The sequence below is a fragment of the Anser anser genome, assembly GCF_964211835.1.
Source record: "Anser anser genome assembly, chromosome: 1".
Taxonomy (NCBI): Eukaryota; Metazoa; Chordata; class Aves; order Anseriformes; family Anatidae; genus Anser; species Anser anser.
This window is the reverse complement of record NC_139720.1, coordinates 113,151,891-113,174,229: the sequence shown is the minus strand read 5'-3', so window position 1 is coordinate 113,174,229 and position 22,339 is coordinate 113,151,891. Positions and strand designations below refer to the sequence as shown.

Below are 22,339 nucleotides of genomic sequence, written 5' to 3'. Positions count from 1 at the left end.
GAATTTTAATAATTGAGTAGATAAACATCATAGATATTTCAACAACAAATTTCAATATAAGCCACAATGGTTTGAATATCTTTGTCCAGGACATTCTAAATGTGTTTTGAGGTTTTTGTGAGTTAACTATGCTCAAGAATAGACTGGTTTATAAAGCTGTTGCTCTGTCGAGTAATACACAGTACTCTTCTGTATGAGGAATCCTGGCACAACGTATACCAGTGTGCGTGGCTACAGAGGGACAACTTCAGGCTGTTCTATTCAGTTCAGTGGAAAATTGACCCCAGGAACATTTAGGGCACTGATTTTGAAAACCTTTTATGAGACATCACTCTCAGCATTTTTAAGAAGCATGTTAGAAAACGTGTAACCTGCAGATATTGTAATTGGTTTTTTTTCTTACTTGACATAATGATTAAAAAAAAAAAAAAAACAGCATCTGAATCCCCTGAATCCCCTATAACCAAAGTATTGCCAATATTTCAATATTTAGAGAAAATGTGTTCCTAGCCTGAAGTCATAAAAACCACAATGTCCCTTTGGACAAATGCTTTTAGTCATGCTATAAATCTTTCAACACAATAGCTCGTTATGGGAACATAGAGATACCCTTTCATTAAAATAACATTTTAATGCATGAAATATTGAAATAATGGAGAAGAATCTGGCTACATAGTTCTCAGTAAGCAAAACAACGGGCACTGAAAATTACAAGTATTAAGTTACGTTCAATTTCTGTCAGATACTAGGCAGCATATTTTTCAGCTAGTGGTTGTGACGAAGATTTTTTTTTATGCCAGGGTGATAAATGAAAAACTTGTGCACGTCAAATACTATCCTAAAAATAAAGAAAATCTGTGCAATTGTGCATGTTTTAAGACTAGAGCTTCTGGCTTATAACACAGAGCCTAAGTCAATGTAAACCCATGGTAAAACAATAAAGTATACTTAATATATCTACTAATATAGTGTCAAAAATATCTACTGATTTGTAACATGTAGAAAGTATTGAAAAGAGAAAGGTGCAAAAGTTTGCAGTTAATCATGATCAATCTGAATAATTATATGCAAATAATATTCAAAGAAACAACACAAGTGTCATTCTGAAATTAAACAGGTGGGCTTCAGGCTATTCTGGTGGCAAATTCATTACATGCACTAATGCCACTTGGTGAATTCTGTGTGTTCACAGCAACAAGACAACAAACACATTTTAGTCTAGCTTTTATATGAAGAATTTAATTATCTATACATGTAACTAATTTTAAAGGCTGTATTACAGTTGTTAAAGCTGCAGGTTTTTATATATTTATATATTTTACATTCATATTGATGAAATACTGAAGTGCAATTGAATACGGAGCTTCACTTGTTCTTTGCACTGCACGGTGGGTCAGAAGGAGGGAGATGGGGTAGGATTAGAAATTCTACAACACTGCCAGCATGAAATTCAGAAATAAATGAAATACATAAAACAGAAAATAACGAAATGGTAAAGTAATTAGTGTAATTGCTATATTGTGCTTGAGGCATTGGGTAGAGAGGGTTTCTGCACTGACAGCACCAGGCATTTCATCAAGAGCTTGTAACTAATGCTGGAAAGACAAACATGGCTTAGCTACAGCACACCTACTACATAAACTTGACTGTAAGCTCCATTTAATATTAATTTGTATAAATTCCACAGTCTAGTTTAAAAAAAATGTAAACATTGGAAATTAATTGCAGGGAGTATTTCTATACATTCTTTCTTGTCAGGAAAATTACTTGTTCAAAAAGTGTTGTTCCATAGTCATGAGAAAGTAAAAATGAGAAATCAAACTTCATGTAACCAAGATGGAAAAAAAAAAAAGTTAATTCTCAAATCTCACATGAATGTAGCATTCTATTGATTTCTGATAGGAAAATGCCAAAACTGAAACATCTGAGACAAACACAAACTGGGATGTTTTCTAACTGTATGCAGCTACAAGTAATGTGCAAAATAAAATTAACATAACTGGGATAACAACATTATGCAAGGTTAATATCTCTTGCATTGGAAGGAAGTTAATTTCTTCTCTCCACAATGTATTATACACTCAACAAGGAACACCTGATACATACAGTACAAGAACTACAACAAAATACCTTATCTGTAATTGGGCACATTTAAAGTTCCTTTAACTGATTTAACTCCTTCTGTTCTTTTGTAATAATAATAAAAAAAAAGACATATTGACAACACTGGACAAGTGAACAATAAAAAAGAAAGATACATAAAGTCTCAAATTTATGGACATTTGGAACAATTTTAACAGCACATGCAGCATTCCTCGATAGTGGGTCTTTTTGCACAAACAAAATTGCAATGAAGAAATTTAATTTATACTTTTCCTTTAGAAGGCTAAAATATATATTTAAAAATAATCTTAAAACTACAAAAGCACCTGTGCAAAGGTGGAAAAATTAGTTTGGTAACTATGAAAGCCACAAAAGGACCCACTATCCTCTGATTTTTTTTGTGTTTTTTTGTTTGTTTCATTTAATTTTGCGTCTATATCTGTAGGTAATTAACTCAAACATTGCGATTACATGCAACTAATGTAAAATGAGGTAAACTGCTCTGCAGTGTGTTCTTCTACTCAGAAGGCAGTAGATGATCATGCTGGAAGCCACATGATCAAGGCTGCATCTCCCATCATCCCTCTGGGCAGTGATATGGGATAGTGGGTCTCTTTGAGGACTTTCAAGCCTGAGTGGGGGATGGACAACATATGATTCCTAGAAAAAGGAGGAAAACAACACATAAGCAAAACAAAACAATGAGCAAATTCAAGCTAGGAAAATGAGTCAGGCATGTAAACAGCATGGTGCAAAAATGATAAAAGGTAACATGCTACAAAGGGGATGGGAACTAAAAATAAAACAAACATAAAATAAGGTTTGCATTACGGAAGGTCTTCAAAGAGACGTTGACAAGTGCAGCAGTGGTGAAGCTTTGAGTTCTGCAAACCGCAGCAGAATCACAGCAATGCTGCATGTTTCATCTTAAAGTACTACATAAAAAATCACAGCATGACAGCAGAGAGGGTCACTTACATTGCTGGCTTGGGTCCATATCTGTTGTCAGCTTCACATAGTTGGATGGGAAGAGACCCACTTGTCCATTCACCTCCCCTTTCCACCAGTCTGGGTCTTCCTTGTTAAGGACGTTTATAATCTGGCCTTTATTGAATGCTAGCTCATCATCGTTCTGTGCAGTGTAGTCATACATGCCAATTACTTGGCACACTGTAAGATAAAGGAAGAGTTCTATAGTACTGGTAATATTTTGGCAAAACATAAGCTACGCGTAAACCTACTGCAAACACTACAGATGTCACAGGATAGTTCCAGGACACTACGCTGCTCTGCACCAGTACCACTGTGGTCCTGCACCTCTCTCCTCTTCCCCTATACCAATACTTATCTGAGCCCTCGCTAAATTGGCTCAAGGTTATTTAAAAAATAACAAAGACGTTCAGAGTAGCTTTATTCTCTCAGTCAGCTTACTGAGGGGTCAGGATCACAATAGGAAGGGCAGAGCACAACAGTGCGAACTGAGAACAGTGTAACCTACTGGAACTGCACCCAAGATAATTTTTCATAGGAAGTGCTCGACAGTAGGAGAAGTTTGAAAAAAAAAATAAATTTGAACAAAAAGTCAAACACTTCAAGGATGTTAGCTTTCTACTGGCACTTCTCTTCAGCTTTATATAAACACTTTTGCCCACAAAAGCATCAAATTGATAGTACATTTATAAAATTAGCATTTTGCATCCTCTCCAACCTGTTCTAAATAAGTATCCTTTCTAGTAGAACTGTTCAATGGACAAAAAAGTCTGGGAAATAGACTGGGAACTTCCACTGCCTGAAGCCTGAGAAAGGCACTCTTTTCTAATTAGCACTGAACATGCTCAACAGCTCTATAGAGCTATTCAGTAGAAAGCCAATGGTGATACCCTTGTACTGCCCTATAGACATTAGGAACACTAAAACTTTGGAAAGGTGAGAAAAATAAAAAGCATATGAGGTCATTTAAGTCCATTGTTGGAGCCAATAGCGTACTTCCTATTTTCTTACTATGAAACTCATCAAACCTGACTGGTTCTCAGGATACAGTTGCTTCTGTTCAATTATAATAGAGTAATTTTCTTAATTATCTAGAGCAGCAGGAGTGTTTATTTAAATATCTAATTTTCTCTGTTTCTCTGATGGTTTCTCCATGCCAAGTCACAGGGCTTCTGGTATTTTGCCTTAAGACACAAAACTACTATTTAATTAGCCTTGCTGTCAGGTTGTCTCTGTTATACGCAGTCTAAAATTTTCTTATATTTTCATTCTTGCACACAGCCAGCAACTTACTTAAATTTGGCAAATAGTTCCTCCCTCTTTTTAGAATTTATATTCCGGAAATTATTCAACTCCTTTTAGTTAATACTTTGTGCCCGTTCACAAACATCATAATCAAATACACTTTACATTTAATGGGATCTCTGGATATATTTCAAAATTTAGCTTTTTTACTTGTAAAAGAGAAAAAAATAATACTAATAAAAATAAAAACTAAAAGGATAAAGGGGCATTCATCATACCTAATACATCAACTAATACATCAGCTAACCAAAGCATACATTTCCCTGACATACTGGATATTAATCAGCATTTCTAAAGAAAAATGTATAACTGTGTACTCCTGCTTTAGGTAGTTTTGTGCTAATATAAGCTTATATGTATGAACAGCATTGATGAACATATTTCACTTTAAAGACCTGTGAATCCATTTTACAATATTCTTGTTATATGTTTACAGGTTATTACTAATAATTATGAACAATAAAAAGTTTAAGCTAGACCATTTAGTATGCATATTAAGAATTTTTTAACCCATTCTAGAGTTAACTTTTCCTAGATTTTTTTCATTCAGATCTTTCTCCTCTGCTTCAAAGAATTTTATGAAATTTGGTGTTGTCCAGTAGTATCAACAGTATATCTCAACAGGATTCAAATGGGATCCAATGGGAACCCAAGAATGACCTAAAACCTGGGGAGGTAATTTAATAGAGTTCTTGAAGAACTGGGATTCCTTAGTTGAACTTGAAGAACTGACCTCATCTTGATCTTGTTTACACTTGGTCACAAAGCTTAAAACACACCTTCATCTTATATTGAAAGCTCTTTGAGTAGTCCCAGCAAGAAAGTTCTTCGCTTGGTTTAAACACCTAACAGCAACAGCTCCAAAAGCCATTGCCAACTACAGAAGCAGGCTAAAGCCTATCTTTTCTGAGCTCCAGTGCTTTTTAGCCATTTATTTCTGTTTTAGAAATACCGTCTATTGATTAATACTAGTCAACAGCAGAGGGAATCCAGGTTCTCAAGGTACACTCATGGTAAGTACAAGCTATAACATTGCTTTTCTTTAAACAAGCAGAATGGGTGAAACCCATTTCCCCACTATTCCTGTACTGTGAACTTCCTTGTGCATGGTTTTCTCCAGGTAGCAGTAACAGCCCTTTTCATTTCTCAGAACCGGGAAGGACATGTTCATTATGCAACTTTAGAAAAGAAAAGGTACAAAGCAGTTGGAAATTAAGAAAACATCCAAACTATAAAATAAAAGAGGCCATGCAACAGAATTCAAAAAAAAAGATTGTTTAAAACCATGCGGTTTGCGTCACAGTATGATACATGGAGAGCACATACATCAAAACAAACAAAATGTCAAAGGGGAGGCTTTAATATTGGTAGTTTCTGATGGAACCTCTACCTTCAAAATCTAGATGGTCATGGCACACTTAGACACTACACAGGACACCACCTTGGGCATTAGTCTACCCTTGTGAATGGCTTTCTTCAGGTTTTCCATGTCCAGTACTACAATAAGATTCCTCACTAACATACTTCCTCCATGAAGATGATTCTCAAATGTTAACCTCTTAACCACGTACATTAACCACACAGAAAGTTAGACTACCTATCATAATAGAAAGACAAGATTGTTCTATTTCTTCCTCTCACTTTCCAAAATAACAGGTTTCCAACCAAGTTATATTTGATAAGAATGAATGCCATTAAGCATGATGTTCTGTAGGCAATGAGAAAAGTGCTAGAAAGTTTATTCAGCAAAAGTTTTATTAGCATGTGTAAAAAAGTCCCAGACCGTCAAAATTCAAATAACAAAAACAACAAAAAAATTCCCTTCACATTGAGGTATTGTGTCTGAGTGCTGAGTTACCACTCTAACTACAGGACAAAAACTCATAGACAACCACCGCAAGTCTTCTGGGTGGCTTATGGAAGAAAATAAATCTATTCTACATATTTTTGATTCAACAAAAATCTCCTCCACCTGGTACCACACCAACTAACAAACCTAAAATAGTTAAAGGCTGTAGCAATCACAAGGAATTAACTTTTTGTTCTCAGTCTTCTGCCTGGCTTTATACCTTGCAGTAGAATTCACCAGACTAATATTGCCCGTGGTGAAAATGTAATAAATAGATTTTACAAGTACAAACATCTATCAATTCTGTATCCACTCATAAGCCTTAAAATAAGTTGCTGTCTAGGACAAAAAGCTACATCTCTTTGCAGTTTTCTCACACTTCAGCTTAGGAAAACTAGAAAGTTCTGAATGAGAAATACATCAGCTGCTAAGCCCATGGACCATCCTGAACCCTTAAAAGCTCCCTCACTACAATTAGAGCAAACAAATAGGACTGATAATTTGAATATTTTACTCTTTAAGGTGTAATGTCACACAAAAAGATTACACCTGAGGGACCACCACAATAAATATACAGACCAACTGTATGCTTTTCTTATTTAAAAGAAAAATAAATAATGAAGAGTTTTACCAAAGTGGCTACTATGACATATATTTAATGTCTGTAATTATTTTTAGAAGTCTTACTGTAAATGACATGCATTACAAAAGAAACTTCACTAATGCAAACGCATTGCTTACCTGAAGGTAATGCTGTTGATTTAGGTAGCTCAGTTGGTGTAGTTTTACTGGTACCAGGGCTCAAAAGTTTTACATAATTAGCAGGGAACCATCCTATCTGCCGCTTTTTCCCTCGTGCCTAGTAAAAAAAAAATAAAAATCTTTTAAGAGGAATAAGCACATCAGTAGATCCTTAGTCAAGGCAGTTCAGCCAATATCTTAACTACTTGCAGCCACACTGACAAATTAGAGAAAGAAAAAATAATTTAATAAGGAAACAGTCAGCTATTTTCATGGCAATATTTATATGTTATGATACTTCCCATTACATGAAGTAAGCTTTTATAACATCTAGACAATTTTTACTACTAATTTGAGTAATTTTTCACTGAACAGTTTTCCTAATTTGTGTGCTTTATAATTAAAACTACACTCCTGCTCCTTCTAAAAGATTTCTCGATTTTTTTAAAACCATAACTCTAGAATGTTAGGCTAGCAATGGCAATAATGCATATCAACACTAAAATGCTTTTTATGATGGAAAGTACTGCATTTAAATTGATACCTAGATTGTAGTAGTTTAAGTAGAGATTAAGATTCTCGATTACTTCTTTTCTTTTAAGAAACAGTTTCTACTTTGTAGTAGTCTCTCCCGACCGAACAACAGAAGCAGGAGTACAAACATTTGTCACATTAACCAAGAGTTAGAACTACAGTAAAACATTATGGTCTGAAAAAATGGGTCAAGTTCAGATTCAAATACAAAATCCCCAAGCCGGATTCCAATCAAACAAAAAGTAAGCTCTGGCAAATACAGATATATACCGGTAGATACTATCCAAATGATCCTAATTAACAGATGTTAAGCTTCTGGAAAGTATACCAGATGTTCTCATGCTCTCTAATCAGATAACATCACTACAAAAATGTGGTGCACACACGTATTAGTGTGCGTGTGGTCTGTGTGTGCCGAGAGAGAAACAGACTACCACACACCTGACCTAAAACAGGGCTCTGAGGTTTGTAACACAGCTGCAATTAGTCACTGGCAGAAAGAGGATACTGGGACAGACAAATGCAGGCCTGATCCAGTGTGACAAAACTTATGTTACCAAAGCATAAGAGAAATTTGACAGAAACTACATCCTGTTATTTCATCAACTGCATTGTTCACTGCAAATAAAATCGGAAGAAAAATCCTTTATTTTTCTCAGGTAAGAAACGTTATTCTAAAACTTTGAATCAAATCTCTGCCTCTAAATCTATTAAAACTATGTTAATAATTACTTTAGCTACTTATCCTTTTTTGTAGTTAGAATAAACTTAGAATTTTGAGCATGTAGAATATCGCCTTTAAAAACAAAATAGATATTATAATGCAAAAAATCATCTAACACATGTAAGTATTATTTAGCTACTTCCCTCCCCCTTTTTTTCTTTACTGAAAATGAAAACATTTGATCTAAAGTGTTTCTAGATCATTCATTTTAAGATATTCTGGAAGACTGCACCCAGCAATGTAATGCTTAACACATTTGCCTTACTTTATTTCACCTTTACTATGACCTCTCAGACAAGTATGATCAAAATTTACTTTAGGCTGAAACTTAACAGTATATATACTTCTAAAAAAATCTGCCACTTCAAAATTAAATGCATAAAAAAATTAATATTAATGTCCTTCTCCAAATCTAGTCATCATATTAAAACTGCTTTGTTGTTGTTGCTTCTATCTTTAATCAGTTCCTCAATCTATTTCACCAATATTGCTCCGTTAGCCCTTGTGCTCACACAACAAAGGAGCAAAGACTAGTATTACAGCCTTGGAACAGGAGAGTGAAAAGAATAGGGAGGGGATTTCTAATGAAAAAAAACACTTGGAAAACTAAACGTAAGATGGTAAGGTATCCAACATTATAGATAAGTACAGAATAAAAAATTAAACCTAAAAAAAACTTCATTCTGCTCATTAGCTGTTAACTGGTAATTGTGCCAGCTCTTGCCAAGTGAAGCTTATTTTGTGACTTTTTGCACAATTTTAATTTGACACTCAAAGTTAGAAGTTAACAACAGCATAAAGGTTAGTGAGAATGAAAACCAAATCTCGGATGATGATTTATCCACGAAAGAGGTAGAAAAAATATCACCAGGAAAAGCAAAAAAGGTGGAAAAAATATCCAAATTTGAATTAGTTTGAACACCTACATTACAAACAAATCTATTACATTCATTCTTTCATATGTTGCTCCCTACTAAAAAGAAAAAAAAAAAAAAACCCTCATTCGGTGGTATAGAGGACAGTTGAAAAAAAAAAGCTTTTTCACTGAAAGTAATTGAGAATCAAAGTTTCAGATTTGTTTGCATTATTTTATTATCTGTTATCTTCTAATACAATACTAACACTCTCTCCTTGCTGATGCTTGCAACAGACACCATTATTTTTGCTCTTCTACATTAAACTTAAGTCATTGCTGAGGTGGACCTATTATAATGGTAATCTATACTGTCACATTCATTAAGCAATTTGAAAAAGTGGTGGCCATCTCACAGCAAACATTGCTGTAAAATACTTTTCAATTGGTCTTACATTGGTCTTGCCTTACAGTGAGACAATACATTTTCTTCCTGCCGTTCTCAACATTATTTCAATTTCAAGGAATTGGAATGTAAAGGCATTTTACTTGTAATAGCTTAGTTACAAAACATTTTCAAAATTATTTAGCTCCAATGCAATCACCATTTTGAACTTTAAAAAAATATTACAGGTTATTTTACATGGAATTTTATTAAAAAAAAAAAAAAGAATCAAAAAACAAACAACAGTAACTAACTTGGAGCTCTCCTTCCCACCAGCCACCTGGATTCTTCTTTCTGATAAGAATCAACTGACCAGGAGCAAGAGTAAGCTGTTCTGGACCCGTTGCTGTGTAAGAGGCAATAACTTGGGCAATTTCTGTTAAAGCAGAAAAAAAAAAAGTTATGTTAAAGCAGGAAAAAAAAAAGTTAATCTGGAAAAATAAAAAGAACATATTCTATATGACATTAACTCCACTATTATCACTGGAACAGTATTTCCATTTTGTAATTCCTTCTATAAAATGATAATGTATTTATGTAGTTTCTTAAAAACAGCTGTAATTACAAAACAGATCAGATGTTTCTTCTTAAAAAGTTCACAGTACGACAGGAATAAAACAGAGGTGCAGCAGCTCTATGGGTACAATACAAAAAATATGTGAAATAGAGAATAACAATAATGGCCACCATTAAAATCATTTGGCTAGCACTTAAAATCAGTATCACAACACTGTTTTCCAATAAACACCAATTTCCAATAATTTTTTCTATCATCCATTTGGACTACGCTTGCCAAAACGAGGAAGGAGATGGATGTTGATAATAATATAATGAAGAAGTTGTAACAACAAAGGTGCAAACTAATGAAACCTGCAAAAAATTTCTCACTACCAGACTAGACAAAAAAAAAAAAGGAATGTTTTTGAAATGTAACAAACTGGATTTATTTTGAAATCTTTGTTTCATGGACATTAATACAAAACTGATGCCTTATTCAGTCACCTAGCAGCACAAATCTGACACAGAGTAATGGCAAGCTCACAATTCCCTCTCTTAAATTAACCAAAGTAGATAAAGCAATTTACTCCTTTTTACAGTAGTTGTGGAAAGATAGGTGATAATTTAATCACCACAAAGCCTGGCAGAGTAACCCATTTTTGAACAGATTTGAACTGACAGAAGCTTATAAACAGCTGTGGGCTTTTTTAATGTCCTACTGATAGCTTTTAAAGCCAAGTTTATCATGTCATCAAAACATGGTTAAGGTGATGGAGAATATGTTTAATACTCTGATTATCGGGAACTTTTGCTAAACACAATATGGTAGATTTTTTTTTTTTCTTTTGGTAAACTAAATCCAATAGTCTACTACATTTAAGTAGGAGTACAGAGAAGGGAGTGAGTATACAGAAGCGGTTCCCAGCTTTCACAAGGTCACCCATACTATGAAAGTTGAATAGTGCTGGGCACCATCCTACACAGCCGTCTCTGTCAACAAGCACCAAACCTCCACTGGCCATGGGAAACAGCAAAGGCACTCAGTAACAACATACCACCCACAGGCTGGTAAAAGAGGGGGGCATCTGCTGCTGATGGAGAGAAAGGGAGCAATTATTGAAAATGAAGTTTTTTAAGGAGAGGTAACCCAAAGGTATCTCCTTTGAAACAGAGAGAGGTTTTCTTGCAGGAGAGAAACGACAAAGTGTGTTGAGGACACAGGAAAACAATCAGATACTGTACTTGAAATCTAGAAGAAAAGTATGAGTAAGAAAATGAAAAATGAAGAGAAGTACTGAAGGTGCAAATGAACAACATACAGAGGATGAAGAATTAGAGTGGTGACAAGCAGTCTGTGGTTGCTGGAAACAAAGACACATACAGAACTACCTATAGCAAAACTTCCCTCATAGAACCATAGAATGGTTTGGGTTGGAAGGGACCTTAAAGACCATCCGGTTCCAACCCCCCTGCCATGGGCAGGAACACCTCCTTCCAGACCAGGTTGCCCAAAGCCCCATCCAGCCTGGCCTTGAAGAGAGGCACACCAATGTGAGCACGCAGGAAAGGATGGAAAAAAGCAGGTGATGAAAATGCTAGTAGCTGAAAGTTACATTTTTACACGTGGATCTGGAAGTTAAAAAGTAGCATTTCAAGTGTGAAAGCACAAGACGGAAGAAAGAATTGCTAAGTAAAATACAGTAGGTGATAGTAGGAGAACAGAAAGGTTTACACATAGGAAAGCCAGCAGCAGCACAAGCTGTTCAGGATGTAGGCAAAGTGAACTATTTGGCAGGAAACACGGCTACTCTGCTAAAAAGTCTGCAAGCTTCCTGCAATTATAGATTTTTCAAAGAATCACATCAACTCCTCCACCTCAGAGCCATTCAGAAAGCAAAATGAACACAAGCAAAGACACTAAATGTGGGAGTTTACAAAAATCATTTTTTTAATTATGAAAAGCCTATCTTACTACCATGACAATTATAATATTCAGCATATCATACTATGCAACTCTATTGAGGGAGCAAAAATCTTATAACCTGCATCTCAGAACAAGAACTTTCTCATTTTTATCTACAAAATTATGATCTACAAGGCTCCAGGTATCAGACACCCCTTTCACCAATAGGCAACATAAAGAATTTTTACTGTGGACTGCATGTTAAACAAGCTACAGTCTGAATTACAAGTTTAGCATCCAGCTCTTGCATGTCACAGAGAAGCAGGAAGTTGGAGAAAACACTCAGCAAAAAGTTTTGTTTGTTTGTTTGTTTTTAAAAATGAAAGAAATAGTTTTAATTCCAGGAAGGACTTCTTAATTTTGATATATTTAAATACTGAATTAATAAGAAGAGATCAAATTCAGTTACAGTTCAGGTCAGGAGAACGTGTCTCTACCAAAACACATTCATTTAGAAAAAAGAAATAAATGTCTTCTCACAGATATAATTGTCCTCATACAGCTGCTTAAATTCCAAAAGATACCATTTTATTTTCCCTTGCCCTTCAGCATACACTATTACCAATATCCACACACTCATCCTGCTGCTTCTAGAATAAACTGGAATATTTCACCTCATTCATGAGCATTTCACTTCTGTTGGCTGAGCTGTTGAAGCTCATTTATAGCAAAAACATCCTTGAATCACCTTCCTGAGAAAGAGGCAGGATTGTTCTCAAACTGTTCCTAAACAAGGTATGTGCTCTTGAAAATGGGAGGCAGGCACAAGAGCTCAGAGTCAATGTATGCCATATTGTGTATTGTTCTGGGCAAAATGCTGGAAAACCACAGTGTGGAATGTGTACTTCCAATCAAGAGACAGTGGTAAAATTGGGCTTTTTGTAGGCTTCCACTGTTCTGTTTGATGATCTATCATGGAGCTTACATTCGCTTTTGAGCAAGCAGATTTTTATTCTCTAGCTATATGTTATTTTGATAAAGTGATTGACAGATTACACATTTTTAATATAGACAACAGTTTTCATCAGTGCAAATTACTAAAGCATAACAACGTATTTCATAATCTACAAATGAACAAGAGCAACCAATTTATTATTTCTATGGAATTCTATATTGTTTCCACTGAAATTTCTCACTGATTAGAAATAAATACTACTCAATAACAGATACAAGGTGCTGTCACTATATATGACTCACCAGGTTTCTTCCCTAAGCTTCCCGTTTTTCCAGCTGCTCCAGAAGCCTTGAAATAGAAAGTAAGATGTAAGTTTAGCACTCATAATTATTTTGTCAGTATACGGAAATGATTTAATACATTTTTCTTTAACACACCAATAAAGGATGTGAATAAACATCTCTCAAAGGAAGTCTCTGTTCTTGCAGGAAGTCTTAATATTTGAGACGGCAATTAATATATAGAAATAAATTACAAGTAGTGCATGGAAGTGTGTAACTATATAAAGTAAAGACATCTTTGCTGAACTCTCTCGCCTTTCGTAGACTGCAAATACCAATGTAATTCCAAATTACAGAGCATTTTCATTGTAAATCTGGATATCTACAAAATGTGAATTCTGCCAAATTGCATTAAAACAGTAATAGTAGTTTTCAACTCTACAAACAGTTGGGATTGCAAATATGCTTAAAAGGCTAACCCACATCATTATTTCAATAATGTCCATAATTTCTAAAATTTCTTACACAGCAGATTAGCATAGTCAGCGCAAAAATCCTTCACTGCATTTCTAAGATGAGTTATCTGAACTTTATAGGTGGTATGTGTTACACGGATAAAAACTCCACCACATTTTTCATGCACAACTGAGAGCATAGGAAACTGAATAGCAAAGTGCTATTTGTTTTGACAAAGGTAGCTATTTCCTCTAAATCTAGATGGGGTGAGATGAAGGATGAACATCACTATCATCCAGGCCAAGAGAAATGTAAGAAAAGCCTCTGTGAACACCCATGAGAAATCCAGCAAGCAGTGGAACTAGTTCAGTTATGTATAAGGAACCAGCTATACTGAAATATAAAATTTAGCATGAAAAGCTTTCATAATTTACAAACTCAAAGTTCTTTTGCTGAAAAAGAAATCTTCCCTTAAGGCCACCAGTTATTTGGAAGGAGTTATTTTATTTTTTTAAATGCACTTGCAGATCTAGTGCTATACATGCAATCAGAGTATTCAAAACCATGTGTAATCTGGACTCTACCCCTTGCACACACCCTTCTTCAATTATCTTGTCAAGCTTTTTAGTCAATACCCCGTATAGGACAGATTCCCTGATCCCCTAAATAATTACCTCAGTTTCTTCCCAGAACATTGTCAGACTTATCTTCTACAATAAAAAGGTCAGATATGGATAACAGCAACATATCAAGCATAAACTGTACTTTGGTCAGAAATACTGAATATCTGTAAAATCCTTTTTCCTTCAAGGGAGGCTCACAACACTTCAGTCTCCCCACAACTTCCTCAGGATCCTCCCCACACATTTGGAGCCTACATGAATGACCTGAGGGGTTTCAGAATCCCAGTTCCTCTATGGAAAAGATCAGTTTCATCCTCAATATTCTCCTTAATTTGACATTTAAAAAAAATGTGGATTCTGACACAGAAACTAATAAAGACAGTAACTGAAAAACTAGTTAAATAACTGACAATATAGGGCCATTTTTAAAATGTGTATTGGTTTTGAATGCCTCTATAAAATAGTTTATTAGGAAAATACCTGTCTTGAAGATTATGTAGCTGCTTTATGACATCAACGTTTTGGTCATTTTCCAGCAAAGCCACTGAAGAAGCCTGACCATTCAGACTGAACTATAACACTTCACAATGCTGTGTTAGTCAGCAGAATTGGCATGGCTTGCCTTATAACCTGTAACTGCTACTGGAAGATGAGAGTGGGGAAACGGGATGGGGAAGGTTTTGTTTTGTTTTTTATTTAACATCTGGCACAAAAGCATCTTCCATACACACTTTCTTTGACATTTTGCAAGCTAAATTTTGGGAAAGATTGTGGAAAGTGGATACTTTATATTAAATAACACTTGGATACTGCAGTCTCAGTGCAACTTTCTTGTAATTGTAACTGATTATAATTACTTTCTAGAAGGCCAGCAAATCTTCCTTTCTTCCCTAGGTTCCCTTCTTTCTCTTCTGCCCTCTACCTTTCTTTATGACCACTGTGACCTATATCAACTAACAAAATGAAATAGGAAAGCATCATAGAGAGATCAGATACAAAGACTAAGGTTAGGTCTGAGCACAAGAGGTTCCATGCAAAGTGACTGTAAGCACATCCACAGTCCCGAGTTGGGAAGATTAAAAGTTCCGGAACCAAGGGTGACAACTGACACTGACGTGACAGCATCAGGAATTGATACAACTTTGGTATGTGTTTTTGGCAAAGAACCACCACCCATTAAGAAAGAACAAGTGTTTGGACCTCCAAAAGGACACACTCCTTCCAAACATCACTCAACCAACATCCTCTTTGCCAGGTGAGGCAGGTATGGGCAGATAAAACAGGCTGTGACACTGTATCCTTGCAGTTTACTGGTGAACATATCAGGGATATTTTGAGAGAGGAATTTCAAAATCACATTGACCAGACTGAGTCTGATTTCTCTTTGAAGACTCTCTGAACCCTTGGTAAAAAGCAGAAGAAATACATAGAAAACTCCTTCAGTGCTTCAAAAATATCTAAATTAATAAATAGGGCACTTAAAGATGGACTCAACTGCTGGCTACCTGAAGAGCTGGAGAAATATTTTGTATCCTTTTGCTAAGAGAAACATCATAGAGAGGAAATACCTCATTCTATTTCCCTTTTGTACACCTGAGATGCTAACTGCCTGTGAGGATATTTTGTGACAAAGTCTCTTGAAACAGAAGAAAATAACTTGCTTTGCTAATTTAGTAAGACACAGCAGTAGAATTGCCAATTGTGTTGTACAATGAGACCCTTAAAATCCAGAGTAAATATGTTCAGACTGCTAAGAGTTTTCAGAACATTTATACAAAGTCTCACACATTGAGGGGTCTAAATTTTTGTTCTTCCAACTCTACCCTATAAGCCCTGTACCCTAACACAGAGGTAATTATTACCAGTCTCAGGGAAAGGCAGGGTAAAATAAAAACCTGTTACAGATCTGTATACATCTACCTCACTTTACTGAAAACTCCGATAACAGACCGTCAACCAGGATAGTTGTTTACTTGAAGAACATAAGGATTTTCACTTTGTTAATGTGTTGAAACTGTAAGGGACAGGAAATTCTTTAATTTAGTAGCTTGAGGCAAAAGGGTAGCGCTATTGAAAGATCAGCACTGCCTTTAATTTTTCTTCAGGCCTGAGTCAACAGTGCAGAACACATTAAATTAATTTACTTTTTTAGTAAGATTTTTCACGATCAGCCAGCAGCTGTCCAAGCACAGCAGCACATCTGAAAGTTAAGACAGCCACTATTGTGAAATCCTTTTTAAAAACTGGCTCTCTGAACAAGCTGAATAGCAAAACCCTGTATGTGTAATGGCAATTATCCACTTGGAACAACAACTATCTCCTGTGGGGCATGTGAATCACTTCATGAAAACAAGCGTCCTGAATACAAAGATCTCCATGAGCTCTGTGCTCTTTCCTCCTTTTCTCATCAAGATTTTATCTGAAGATGTGGTTTTCATCAGCAAAAAGGGCAGTTGGAGCGCTTTTTGATAAACTGCACTTAGTTGTTTGAGCCCCAGACAAGCTGAGGCCAGAGAAACATTAAACTGAGCTCTCTAATAAAGTTAGTTTTCAGTATTAAATGTCTATTTCTGAGTCCTCTACAAAGACTTGCCAATATGTCTGCCTGTCCCTCACCAGACAGGACAAGCATCTGGTACGTCCAATCCTTCAGGGCACACGAAAGGCAACTCACCATATCTGAATATAAATTCGCAGGTTTTGTGACTAAACTGTGTTCAGAATATCTCAAGGGAAAACAAAAACAGGCCCTTCAAATTAAACTTAACTTCAGTTACTTTTCTGCTAGTTAGTGCTAAATAACTAATTAGTAACTATTACTATCCACCTATGAAATAGGCCTCACAGGGCTTTAGGAAGCTGACAGTGCAGGTTCCCACTCATCAACTACAATATAAACTTCCAAGTAATATAAAGAGAATTAGGGCTTAGTTTCATGACCACATGAACTTCCACAGCTAGGGAATTAATTATCTGTACACCTGCTTCTACCACCATGGGGCAAGCCAACATCTTTTCGATGTATGTCAAGAACTACTGGCAGGGCTGAACTATAATCCACATCCTGCACTCCAAAAGCACGCCTGGACTACCTCTACCCTGCCTACTGAAGCAACATCACAACTTGCTACTGTAAAAAATTTACTCCAGTTGACAAAAAGACAAGCTAGTCTGCTATGATGGGCACCATAGTGCTACAATACTTGACTAACACAACTATTAAGTACTCCTATTCTAGTCTGGGACCTGATCCAACTTCATCTGCTGCTCCATAGTCTAGAGATTCAAGAAAAGAGTTACATGATGCAAAATATAGATAAGAAAACTTTCTAAAATGCTTCTGAAAGCAGTATCACACTACTATTTCTCCCAAGGACTGTAATACTAAACATCATTAATGATAATTTTTTGATCCTATCTCAGAGATGTTATTGACACTTCTCTATTATCTAGAAATTTACTACATAAAGGCTTTCTACTGCTACTTGTTTCACTGCAGGTTTCATTCTTCTGCTTTTCTGTAAACAGAAGCAAGTTTAAGGAATGACTTTGCTCAGTCTCCACAATTGCAGATTACAGTCCTTCATTGCTACATAAACACAGAGGTCAAAACTTATGGAAAAAGCCTTACCACCTAGATTTCTAAAAATCCAGTAGAGAACTTAGGAGTCTTGTTTGCATTTAACAACTTTAAAAACCCTATTACTCTTAGAGACACAAACAAGAACTCCTTCTGTCAAGAGATTAGTACTCTATACAACTGACACTAAGCTGATTCCTACTGGTAGGTTTCAAATAGATAAGGAATATAATGAGAAAGCATCTTTCTTAAGAATACCTAAAAAGAAAGAAAAAATTTAATACAGACATGCTCTATCAGATTATTCCGGGATAAAATCAGATGAGACAGAACCTCTATACAATAAATAACTTTCACATAAATTTAGCAGTTAGTTAAGTTTTGTTGCTAAATTTGTTCCCCTGGACTGCAAGAACACTGTAATAAATACAGAGAAAAAAAAAAAAAGATAATAAACTGAAATATTTCCCTTACTATCTTTTTAAAGAAAATAGCAGTAAGATACAACTCAGTCATTAAAAACTTACCTGGAAAACCAAGTAATCACAGCTATTTTGACTTGTCTCTACAAAACTGCCAAGTTAACTGCTAACAAATGCAAGAGTCATTTTCATAAATGGTTTGCAATGTTACTTAAGAATTTATGTTGTGAAATGTAATTATTTTTGCTTTTTTCCAACTTCACATTCAGTAAATATTTTTCATTCCCTTATGTACCACTGACTTGCAACTATCACTGCAACACCAAATAAAATGTACCTCCCCCAACTCAATTTTATAACAATTCAATGACTCTACCTCAGAATCTTTGAGTCTCACATAATTAGATGGGAATACTCCTGATTTATCACCCAGTGTTCCTGTCCACCAGTCACCATCTTTCTTTGTCACAAGAATCATATCACCTTGCTGAAAGGTTAGGTCTCCTTGTTCAGAGCTCTCATAAGTATACATAGCAACATACTCTGCAAGAGGGAAATAAATACAGAACACGGGAAAACACTTGATAAACTGCTCAATTATCATTTGCAAAACCTAATATAATATTGTCTATCCAAAGGCTAGATAGAAGATAAATTTATTAAATACTTTATTGATAATTCCTCAATATTTAATACATAAAATGAAATCTTACAGAGCAAAACTAAGTACAAGCTATCAGGAGGCAGCTTGAGGGAAGGAATCATTTTGATAAAGTAATTTGCAAGTACAATTTAAATTTACATACATTATTAGTTTATATCAGAAACTACTTTGAACACATTTCTCAATGGTTTCTGTTTTGTGATGATTACTAGCATTTTCAATCTTGGGGACAGAAAAATCTCAGTAACCAAACATCTGTAGATACAGTCTTCATCTTACATATGCTGTTTGGCTCTCATGTACAATGAATTCTTTCATTACTTGAGGCTTTGCATGAAGGGCACACATCTCTTTGCATCTTATGCAACAGATGGCTGGGAAATGTCAAGACAAAGCCCGAATGTGTTCTGTTTTGTTAAAACACAGTCAACTACTTAGTATTCAAGTGCAAAAACACTAATGTAGACTGACGTTGAGAAACGCAATGCATAATTGAATCACAGAACTACATGAAAAAACTCTACACAAAGAACTACGAAGAATTTCAGACAATCCAGTAACATTTTTTATACAGCTTGATACATTCTTCTTTAACTGAGCATTATCACACTTGATGTGGGGCATAAAATAGATCGCTGACTATTATATAATCTGTTTCTAGGACCGACTCTGGAAGTAAGAGCAGTTCACAATACTTCAGGCAGACTTTCATGAACACTTGACAAAAACATGCAAGTATTCCCTTACAGCTGGCAACTGTTCTATTTGCTTGAACACTAAATCTGACCTCAGCTTTATTACTGAAGTTCAGCAAGAATTCAAACCACAATTACCATCCTTAATGAAAGATAAGATATGGTTTGTCTAATGACTGCAGTTGAAGAACACGTACATCTGTTTGTACACATGTAGACACATACATTAAAATTCATAAAGTATGCTAAATACATATACATTCTGTTAAATCCTCTACACCTAATGAAATATGGATTTAGCATCTTCTATTCTATTGCTCTAGGTGACCCTGCTTGGTAGGGGATTGGACTAGATGATCTCCAAAATTCCCTTCCAACCTCAACCATTGTGTGATTCTGTGTGATTATTTCTTAAAAATACAGCTTCTTGGACATGTTTTTATAAAAGTTGTCTTCCCTTTTAATACTAACATATAACCTGAGATATTCCATGTTTAAAAAAAAAAAAATAGCATTTCTAAATTGCATTTCCTGAAATATATAGCAAGCCAGATTAGTTATATTTTGAAATAACTGATTATCTCATTTTCCATTTTGGATAGATCTTTAACATTCTCTTCTTTTAATTTCTCTAGTGCTCAATGCCAGTGGCAAATTAAGTACGTCAGTAACCAAAGAGATTCTTTCACTTGAAATTTCATGTAGAATTGTAGTTGAAAAGCTTCAGGTGTTCTGTAGAGATTATATAAAAATGTTCATTTGTAAACTATATTTAGATTAATTGATTTACTCTGTAATTTAAATTAACCTAGCTGGCACTGCACTGAAGTGGATTAAGAGTGCCCACAGTCTGTTAACACAGCTCATATGGAGGCATTAACCTCCAGTTGAAGAGCAGTAGCAACCAGGAATGCAAGTTTTTAAAAACCCTCCAGAAACCTGACAATTGTCTGTGCCCCATGCTCGATCCCTAAAAATGAGGGGTAGCCTTGGCCATAAGGATCACAACTTTCAATTAAAGAAATTACAGTTTTAGTGAAACACTGGAAATGAGTTTTGAGTGCAATTGAGGCACCTATTAATAATTCCTGACATCATGAAGCATATATAGGGATGTGTTTATTTGGACCTCTGCAAACAAACATCCTAAACACTTCCATTGGTTACCAAAATATTTATGTATGGAACAGTAGAAGAAATTTTACTAGCATGTGAAATTATTTTTTCTACATAAACATATACAAATTCTTACTACACTCATTTTAAATCATTCTAGAAGCAAACTGATTTGCACTTCAATTTTAACAGGCCTAATCTTAAAACAAGCTTGTTTTGTTGATTGTAGGCTTGTTTCTGGTAATATGTAGACTGCTTATATTTCATTACGTAGTAAAATACTGTTAGTGCTATTCAGTTTGGAATGCTTACCTTCACCTGACATAGTTGCTTTTGCTGCTGGTGATGCTACTCTTTTCAGACTAGCAGGACTTTCTGAAGAACCAGAATCCATGCTTTAGAAGAGAATAACGGTTATTTAAGAAATTAAACCTCTTCAGAAGATGCTTACTGTATTTTAAAACTAGAATATGCATATACTAGAATATGCATATAATATAAGCAATTCCCTTAAATAGAGATAGTGAATTTACAAATTAAAGCTTTTACGTACAATGGCTAGTCATGGTTAAAATTAGGTAATTGCATTAAATACACAAATTGCTACATCTCCTCTTTTCCCCCAAGAGAGAAAAAAATCTAAAATCATTCTTATTTATTTAACTAATGTTAATGTTGCCTTCATGTTACACAGAACCAGATTCTGACTGTTTCATCCTCCAAGAGTAATGGTACGTGATTAAGCTTTGAGGTATATCTTTTTATTTTGGGGAAAGATAAGCTAAGACTTACATAGATGTAATTCATAATATCCAAAATATTATTTTTTTAGTTGCAAATCACATGAAATTAAGAATTTATTATGCTTTAGATCTTTGTTGGAAGGAGAGTTTTTGTGCAAGGAGAACTGAGGTCAGCTTACATATTCCTAACATGAACTTTTACAGTTGGAGGTCAAAACACCACAGAGAAGAGTTGCATAAAATTATTTTTACAGAGTAGATTCCAAACTTTAAAACTCAAGTGTGCAACTCTTCATATTTATTTAACCATTGCATTATAGACATAAAGTATGGTAAAAGCAAATACAATACCTTGTTGACTTCCTAATGGGGCCTGAAATAAGCTTCACATATGACTTAGGAAACCACCCCTTTTGTCCTTGAACTTCTCCAAACCACCACATATCTTGCTGCTCTAATACTGTGATGACATCATTTTTGTTGAAATTAAGGTGGTTGTCTTTTTTCGCTCTCCAAGGATACAAAGCCTGGGCTTGAAGTCCCTCCACTTTTTCGCCCTAATGCAGTTTTGAAAAAAGAGAGAGTAGTCAGTCATGCACCACCTTTCATAAAGAAAGTTCCTTAAGGAATTTTATTCTTATGCTACTTATATAGCAACAAAATACATAGACTTCTCCTCAGCTGTATAAAGCAAAATATGTCAATTAAAATTACAAAAGAATACAAGAAATGTTCAAAATCCTCCTACATTTCTATCTGTTAATGTGTAAACACTGCAATGCAAAATTTTTTGCAAGTTTTACAATTAAGATATACATCTTAAACCTTGATGAAGCTATTTTGGCAGGGTTTGAAGTAA

The 22,339-nt window shown here is 35.1% G+C and overlaps 1 protein-coding gene across 6 annotated transcripts in view; it reads right to left on the bottom strand.

The window, feature by feature from the left end:
- The window catches only part of ITSN1 (intersectin 1), a 126,522-nt gene that overhangs the window by 19,251 nt on the left and 84,932 nt on the right, over positions 1-22,339 (bottom strand). For 5 of the 6 annotated variants that reach the window (XM_083817695.1, XM_083817692.1, XM_083817693.1 and 2 more), the window contains 7 exons: positions 21,832-22,037; positions 21,050-21,132; positions 18,639-18,805; positions 13,203-13,248; positions 9,799-9,920; positions 6,989-7,106; positions 3,082-3,273 (listed from right to left, as the gene is read on the bottom strand). In XM_083817695.1, coding sequence (XP_083673821.1) covers positions 3,082-3,273; positions 6,989-7,106; positions 9,799-9,920; positions 13,203-13,248; positions 18,639-18,805; positions 21,050-21,132; positions 21,832-22,037 — 934 coding nt within the window. Of the gene's footprint in view, positions 1-606; positions 2,764-3,081; positions 3,274-6,988; positions 7,107-9,798; positions 9,921-13,202; positions 13,249-18,638; positions 18,806-21,049; positions 21,133-21,831; positions 22,038-22,339 lie in introns of those variants that run through there. The other variant, XM_083817697.1, reaches the window with a different exon arrangement.